General features: G+C 42.5%; 1 protein-coding gene across 1 annotated transcript; it reads left to right on the top strand.

Moving 5' to 3' along the window:
- Positions 1 to 6,853: 6,853 nt before the first annotated feature.
- LOC142302641 (uncharacterized) lies at positions 6,854 to 7,787 on the top strand. Its single transcript, XM_075343744.1, has 2 exons — positions 6,854 to 7,636; positions 7,731 to 7,787. The coding sequence occupies exons 1-2, from the start codon at positions 6,854 to 6,856 to the stop codon at positions 7,785 to 7,787; spliced, it is 840 nt and encodes a 279-aa protein (XP_075199859.1).
- Positions 7,788 to 9,077: the final 1,290 nt, after the last annotated feature.

Genomic DNA, 9,077 nt, shown 5'->3' with positions numbered 1-9,077 from the left:
TTAAAGTTTTGGAAATCTTTTTGCAACCAAATCCAGCTTTAAACTTCTCCACAACAGTATCACGGACCTGCCTGTTGTGATCCTTGCTCTTCATTATGCTATCTGCACTTTAAACAGAACACTGAGACTATCACAGAGCTTGTGCATTTATACAGACTTGATTACACACAGGTGGCTTATATTTATTATTATATAATTATTATTATTTATTATTATAGCGCCATTTATTCCATGGCGCTTTACAAGTGAAAGAGGGTATACGTACAACAATCATTAACAGTACAAAACAGACTGGTATAGGAGGAGAGAGGACCCTGCCCGCGAGGGCTCACAGTCTACAGGGAATGGGTGATGGTACAATAGGTGAGGACAGAGCTGGTTGCGCAGTGGTCTACTGGACTGAGGGCTATTGTAGGTTGTAGGCTTGTTGGAAGAGGTGGGTCTTGAGGTTCCTCTTGAAGCTTTCCACGGTAGGTGAGAGTCTGATGTGCTGAGGTAGAGCATTCCAGAGTATGGGGGATGCACAGGAGAAATCTTGTACGCGATTGTGGGAAGAGGAGATAAGAGAGGAGCAGAGAAGGAGATTTTGTGAGGATCTGAGGTTGCCTGCAGGTAGTTATATTTATCATCATCAGTCATTTAGGACAACATTGAATCATTCAGAGATCCTCAATGAACTTCTGGAGTGAGTTTGCTGCACTGAAAGTAAAGGGGCCGAATAATTTTGCACGCCCCACTTTTCAGTTATTTATTTTTTACAAAAATTTAAAATAAGCAATAAATATTGTTCAACTTCACAATTGTGTCCCGCTTGTTGTTGATTCTTCACCATAACATTAACATTTTTATCTTTATGTTTGAAGCCTGAAATGTCAGAAAAGGTTGAAAAATTCAAGGGGGCCGAATACTTTCGAAAGGCACTATAGGTACACTTCAACTGTGACAGACAGAATCCCCCTCAAAAAGTCGAGAAAATAACATTGTATGATTTTTTATTAATGAATTTCTATTTTATTGCATAAAATAAGTATGAGTATGTGATACAATATAAAAACAGAACTCAAGATTTGGTACAGAAATGTTTGTTTGCCAATTTTTTCAATTCAGAGGTCAATTTTTTCCAGTAGTTCTTGAACAAATGTTCACACACTGCAGAAGGGATTTTGGCCCACTCCGCCATACAGATCTTCTCCAGATCTTTCAGGTTTGGGTGCTGTTGCAGGGCAACAGTGAGTTTCAGCTCCCTCCAAATATTTCCTATTGGCTTCAGGTCCGAAGAATGGCTAGGCCACTCCAGTCCACCATTCCTTAGTTGCCCTGGCTGTGTGTTTTGGGTCATTGTTATGCTGGAAGACTCAGCTACCACCCATCTTCAATGCTCTTATTGAAGGAAGGAGGCTGTTGTCCCAAATCTCACAATACATTACCCCATAACATTCATCCTCCAATCAATATGGTGAAGTCGTCCTGTCCCCTTTACAGGAAAGCACCCCAAAGTATGCTCTTTCCACCCCCATGCTTCAACACTTTGGGACAGTGTTCTTGGGATTGTACTCATGCTTCTTCCTCCAAACAGAGTGAGTGGAGTTGATACCAAAAAGTTTTAGTTTGGTCTCATCTGACCACATGCCTCCTCTGGATTATCCAGATGGCCATTGGCAAACGTAAAATAGGCCTGGACATGTGCTGTTGTGGACACAGGGACCTTGTGTCCCCTGCATGATTTTAATCCATGACGTTGTAGTGTGTTACTAACTGTAATCTTTGAGACTGTGGTTCCAGCTCTCTTCAGGTCATTGGCCACGTCCACCCATGTAGTTCTGAGCTGATTCCTGACCTTTCTCAGAATCAGATTTACCCTACAAGGCAAGATGATTTTGCATGAAGCTCCAAACCAAGTAAGATTGACAGTCATCTTGTGTTTCTTCCATTTTCTAATAATTGCACCAACAGTTGCTGCCTTCTCACAATCTGTTTGCCTATTGTGCTGTAGCCCATCCCAGTTTGTGCAGGTCTACAATTTTGTCCCTGGTTTTCTTAAACAGCTCTTTGGTCTTGGCCATGGTGGAGAGGTTGGAGTGTGATTCATTGAGTGTCTGGATAGGTGTCTTTTATACAGGTAACAAGTTTAAACACGTGTAATAAATACAGGTAATCAATGTAAATTAAGAGGGCTTCTTAAATAGAAAATTACAGGTCTGTGAGAGCCAGAATTCATGCTGATTGGTAATACTTTTAAATACTTTTTTCATGCAATAAAATGAAAATTATTTAAAAATCAAACAATGTAATTTTCTGGATATTTTTGGAGAATTCTGTCTGTTACAGTTGAAGTGTACCTACGAGAAAAATTACAGACCTCTCCATTATTTGGAGGGGGTAAACTTGCAAAATCAGCAGTGTATCAAATACTTATTTTCCCACTGTATATCAATTAAAGTGAAAATGACCAATCTTAAACTTAATCATCTTGAAAATGTTAGCATGCCACCAGCAATATTATTCATCAGAAATAGCCCTTATTGAATATATCCCTGTGGATATACCCAGCAACTCTTAATAAATTGACCTGCTTTATAAACAGAGTGAATAATTAGAGAGGAATATATTGCAATAAAAAAAGCTCTGTCCGGAGGAGGAACGAAATCTCTGACACTCCGTCTTCTGAAATCTTCTCTGGGGTTATGCTTTGGTACTCTCTGTGGTTGTGGGATTACATCCAGTTTAGGACATGTAGGAAGACCCGGCCAGTCCATGGATGACACCGACAGAGGGTGGTTCCTCAGTTTTGAATCAAAAGCTGGAATGTCCTCAGGAAAGTGAACAACATTCAAAGAACTCAAATGACAAACTTAAAGTTGAAAAAGGAATCCCCATGAGTATACGATGTTCTATTGTCTCAAAGCTTCTAAAATAGGTCTTAGAGGACACCTTTTTTGCAATTTGTGACTTGACAAGTCAGGCATAAGCTTAATAGGAGATTCCTTGTGAAGGATAGAGTCCATTCTGCAAGCTTTGGTTAGAATAATTTTCTTCACTCTATAGCTGTGGGTTTGGCATATAACGTCACGTGGTCTGGTCACATCAGTAGGTCTCAGGCCCAGACACCTGTGAGCTCTGTAAAATTCTATCAATGTATCATGAGAAACATTTAAAATGGAGTTGAAGAGGTGATGCGAAGTCTTCTCCATGTTATACTGCTCAACTCTTTCTGGAAGATCCCCTGATTCTGATATTATTATGCCTTCCCCTGTTCTCAATATCATCCACAACATCTGTCAGGTACTTCCACTGGTATGAATGAAAAGATATAGCCTGATCACAAACGTTCACTTGTTGCGCAATAAAGCTGTTTGTGTTTCGGCATTAAACACTCTTTCTGTTAATTGTCACATCTCCCCTCTTAGGCTATGTGCGCACACTGCGTTTTTTTAGCACAGCGTTTTTGTGCGTTTTTGGCCGCTAAAAATGCACAAAAACGCACCTGCGTCGAAAAAACGCGGCAAAAACGCACGCGTTTTGCCGCGATTTGGTGCGTTTTTTTGCTGCATTTTGCTGCGTTTTTGCTCACTGCGTCCTTATGCATATTTTATCAGTGAACAAAAAAAAAAGGTCTGATGTCATTTCCTTCTTCAATGTGTTCTTCATTCTCCACTAGTGTATGCAGAAGAGCAGACAGCTGCAGAACTACAAGGCTCAGCATACTCCATCCAATAGTGTATGCAGGAGAGCAGACAGCAGCTGCAGAACTACAAGGATCAGCATGCTCCACCCAGGACTGTATGCTTGAGGGAGAGTCAGGGGGAGCAGACCTACAAGGCTCAGCATCCTCCATCCAATAGTGTATGCAGGAGAGCAGACAGCAGCTGTCGAACTACAAGGCTCAGCATCCTCCTTCCAGGACTGTATGCAGGATTTCTTTGCCCCCCCAAACAAAAAAAATGACGTGGGCTTCGCCATATTTTTGTATGCTAGCCGGGTACAGCAGACAGGTACGGGCTGCCCCCAACCCCCAGCTGCCTATTTGTACCCGGCTGGGAAAAGAAAATATAGGGAAGCCCTTTTTTTTTAAATTATTTCATGAATTTCATGAAATAATTTTAAAAAAAAATGACGTGAGCTTCGCCCAATTTTTGAGTCCAGCCGGGTACAACTAGGCAGCTGGGGATTGGAATCCACAGTGCAGGGTGCCCATGCTTTCTGGGCACCCCCGCTGTGAATTGCAGTCCCGCAGCCACCCCAGAAAATGGCGCTTTCATAGAAGCCCCATCTTCTGGCGCTGTGGCGCTTCCAGCTGCCCTGAAGCCGGGTGGCTAGCTGGGTAATAATGGAGTTAGGGCTAGCTGTATAGCTGGCCCTAAGCCCGAAATTCATGGTGTCACGCCAATATTAGACATGGCCACCATGAATTTCTAGTAAAGATAAAAAAAAAACACAACACACAGAAAAATATTTTTATTAGAAATAAAACAACACAATTAGTGACTCCATCTTTATTGAAATAAAGAACCCCCCTCCGCAGTAATCCTGAGTCAGGGTCCCGCGCCGTCCAATCCGGATCCAATATCATCTGATCGGTTTGCTGGAAGGCAAAGCGATCAGATGATGTGTCAGGATCAAGTGCCTGAATCCCATCACACTTCAGCTGATTGTATTAAAGCCGATTATACAATCAGCTGATGCATCGGTGCAAAAAAAAATAAAAAAATAATACTCACTTATGTGCTGATTACCGGCAGCTCCTGCAGCGATGGGGCGGGAGTCTGATCCCGTCCGATCGCTGCAGCAGCTGCCGGTAATCAGGGATGAAGTCTCCTGACGCATCCGCTGATACCGGCCGGGCGCCCGCGTCACCGCGATACTTACGATCACCTGATGCGTCAGGTGACTGCATCAGGTGATCCATCGCCAGGTCCTGCATCCATCGGAGGTTTCCCGGCCGTCTGCACACAGCCGGAGCGGGGGTGGCGATGCCGTGAAAGGAGCTGGGAGCGGGTATGGCACCGGGAGGATGCAGACAGGTGAGTATAACTTTTTTTTTTTTTTCTACTGTTAACTTTTGTTTTCGCAGCCGCTTCCACCTCCCGCCCAGACATGGCGCCGCACGGCAGCATACATGCACAGGACGGGAGGTGGAAGCGACGGTGACGGTACCGGGAGGATTCACGCTTCTGTATATACTGACAGAAGGAATCTTCTTCCTGTACACGTCACTTTACTACCCACCTCCTGCGTCTATAGCTGCGTTTTTGGTCTTCAAAACGCACCAAAACGCAGCTATTTGCGTTTCTCATTGCGTCTTTCAACATCCCATTGAACTCAATGGATGAAAAGCGCAGTGAAAAACGCGGGAATAATTGACATGCTGCGTTTTTGTGGCACCACAAAAACGCAGCTGAAAAAAAACAGATGTGTGCGGACAGCAAAAATGAAAACTCATAGACTTTGCTGGGGAAGCAAAGTCCTGCAGTTTTGAGGCCAAAAATGCACCCATTTATGGTGCAGAAGCCATTATTACTAAAGTTCTCTTTATTATCATAAGGCATTCGGTCGTCATCATCCATGACCATGAGTGCATCTGCAGATAGAGGGAAGATGATGACTGTTCCAGTATCAGTCCATGTGTTGTTGTCTAGGTCATGTTTCTAAATGATGACCTAAATTAACAAAATAGTATTTCCAAAAATGTTCTTATGATCGATATCAAAACCTAAAACTAAAAAATGGAGCAGGCCAGAGACTTCTGATGAAAATTTAAGATATACTAGCAAGTTAACTAGGTTTATGTTCACGTCTATGGATATGGCCTAACTAGCTTTAATATCTCAATGGGTACAATCACTAGTGCAATATTAATATTTTTCTTGAGATAAGTGGCATAAGATTTACTTGGCAGTTGCTTTTTACCCCCCTCCTAGATAGCAGCCCAATGTATATAGCTCCTAATGTCACACCTTGTACCTTATATGTTCATTATATAGGGTTTATTTAACTTCTGCCTCATCTACATTGTACAACGTGACATATTTGCATGCACAGATCCTATAATTATTAATGTCTAATGCTATTTTTGGGCATAAACCAATATATTATCTTGGGTGTTTGGTCAGCTTTTAGATGGGTGTTCTTTGGCTGGATTTAAAAAGTCCTGCAATGACCCATTAAAGTGCCAGAACCTAAGATAACAGAGGAGCATCTGGTAGAATCGCAACCCATGATCTAAACAAAAAATGGTGAAAAATCTCTATTAATCAAAATACGGTTTTAGTTTTGTATTGTTTTTTTTCCACCTTCTAAAAAGATTTCTAAATGATTATTATGACGCGCATTTGGAAAACGCAAACATCCTCTTATACTATCTTGTGTGTTTTGCAGTTAATTTAATTATAAGTAGCAGGTAGCCCTTACATCAAACTTTACTGTATTTTTAGTTGTCAAATAATATGTAGTCTTCACCAAAAAGGGCACTACAGGGGCTATTTCTAGCAAGTTTACAATGAGGAGAGCTCCATCCAAAAGCAAAAGTGCAGTTCTCACCAATATGTGGGATTACACATGGGAGGGATTTTTCTAACCTTTCTCAGAGAAATTCTTCAAACCACCTAGATATATTTCAAGATATACAGACAGTTTGAATTACATTTCATTCCTGTAGGAGTGAATTTGTTCACTTTGGTCCTCCACTGAGACTTCTTCCCAGGGCCCCCCTGCCTAGCCTGCCCAGGCCCCATGAGGCTTTGATGTGTTGATAATGGTGTTGAAGGTGACAATTCACACCACTGCAGACTGGATAAAGACAAGACAGCTCACTTCTGCTCACAATTCCACAAGCATTCTGAGAGGAAAAGAAGACATGGAAAACTCTTCTGTGCCTCTCTACCAGCAGGACAGCATGCACCAGGCCTGTGCCACTGCATGCCAGTGTAATTATCCCAGCTCTGAAGGATACAGCAGTCTTTCTCCAGCATCCTCTCTAGACTCCAGTGATCGATCCCCTCCTTATGTTGGTTACCCAACATCACAGGACGCATATGGTAACGATTCTATACCTTCTTCTCAAACAATGGACTTGAATATCCAGCTTTCAGAAAAGAAAATCAGGAAGATGAAAGGAAAACTGCCATACACCCAACGACAAAGTGCAAGTGAGAGAGAGAAGTTGAGGATGAGGAACCTCTCTAAAGCTCTGCAGAACCTCAGAAGATATCTCCCTCCTTCAGTAGCTCCAATAGACAAGACCCTAACCAAAATAGAAACACTTCAGTTGACCATAGGATATATCTCACAACTGTCTGCACAGTTGGGTCTCAGTAAAGAAGTATTGGAGAAAAGAAGACAAATCTACAAGCAAAGGACAAAAATTGACCATAGCATAAGTTGCTACATGGACACGAGTCCCTCACTTTACTCAGAGACTGTAAAAGAGAATATGCGTGTTATGGAATCTAAAGAGCATAAAACTTCAACAAGTTCTGTTGTTGAATCCAGCTACCAAAATACACAAGGAAGTTGCCAAATGCAATATGCATTCTCTCAATGCTCCGAGTTACCAGTAAGATCACTACAGAACTATCCTGCAACCTCTGCGGCATTGTCTCAGGCATTGAATGGCTATGTCCCAAGCCAACCACAGATGGTAAGCATCTCTTTATATATAATATATGAATAATATATACATTACAATTTGTGTAACTGCATTATAGATCTTTTGTACCATGATCTATTAACAGAGAATGTGGTCCAAAATACCTTTATCATTCAAGAGCGAGTACTCTAAGAACATCTGAATTTTTAAAGGGGTTGTCCACTACTCGGACAACTCCTCAATCCATATGTTTCCTCCTTTTAAAATAATAACACTTATACTCTCCTCTGGTGCCAACAGCGTTCTAGCAGAGTTGTCAATGTCTCTACTTGGATCGTATTGTTACATCACATGATCCCAGTGGCCAATCAGCAACCGCTTCATGGGTAGAGTGATGCGGCTGCAATCGCATAACGTTACACTGTTACGTGATCCTGGGAGAGTAGGTGACAACAACACTTTTTTTAAAGGGAGAAACATATTGATTGAGAAGGTGTTCTACGAGTAGTGGACAGCCCCTTTAAAGTAAAACTGTTCTAGGAGGCATTGTGTACCTTACAATAAAGCATAAATACAATTGTAAGGCGGCACTCACATCAGCTGTATTTTTCCGCAAAACCGGATCAGTCACAAATGCGTTTCAGTTCAATTAATTTCGAATGGAATCGCGGCAAGATGCGGTCACATGCAGTTGCGTGCGTCACACATGTGGCCGCATCTTGGCCGCATGTGGCCGCATCTTGGCGCGATTCCATTGGAGGTGAATTGAGCTGGAGCACATCTGCAACGGATCCGGCCCTGCGGCAAAATACCGCTGATGTGAGCGGCGCCTAAAAGGGGTTATCAAGGACTATTTTATTTTTTCCTATGTGCCTTACAATAGACAGGTAGTTACTGACTACCTAGCTGTTCTGCCTGGCAACGGCTCAGAGCGGTCACGGACCACTCCTGCTGGCGATTCTGCTGCTTTATTTGACCTCACATCAACAGAGCAGCTATTCCCCCTCTGTTCTGTCAAAGGGGCGTGAGTGCCGGTGTCATGCTGATTCACAGCCAGCTCCCCGCAGTTAAGCAGTGGGGAGCTGACTGTCAATCAGCATGACATTGGAAAAAAGACCTGTCCCCCATCGACTGAGCAGAGCATGATGTCACCGGAAACCACAGAATTGCAGTCAGAAGTGGTCCAAGACTGAGACTGGGAGAGATCAGTGACGGGTAGAATAGGCAGCTAGTTAGTACCTACCTGCCTGTTAGCAGCTAGGCCCATAGTAAAAAAATAAAATTGTTCTGGATAACGCATTTAAGATGAAATGTATGGCCTATTATTCCTGTACATTTCCTAATATCACGTATATATTTGCTGTTAACCTAAATATTATATGTTTAGCAGTTCTCCTGTGAAGAATACTCACAGCTGGAGAAGATGTGGAGGACAGAAGAATCTCATGTCTGAAGAAGACAAGACTCAGTGCCTAGAAAATAGGACTCACCT

This window comes from Anomaloglossus baeobatrachus, chromosome 4 (genome assembly GCF_048569485.1).
Source record: "Anomaloglossus baeobatrachus isolate aAnoBae1 chromosome 4, aAnoBae1.hap1, whole genome shotgun sequence".
Lineage (NCBI taxonomy): Eukaryota > Metazoa > Chordata > Amphibia > Anura > Aromobatidae > Anomaloglossus > Anomaloglossus baeobatrachus.
The sequence above is the reverse complement of the archived record's forward strand: the minus strand, read 5'-3'. Positions and strand labels throughout refer to the sequence as shown.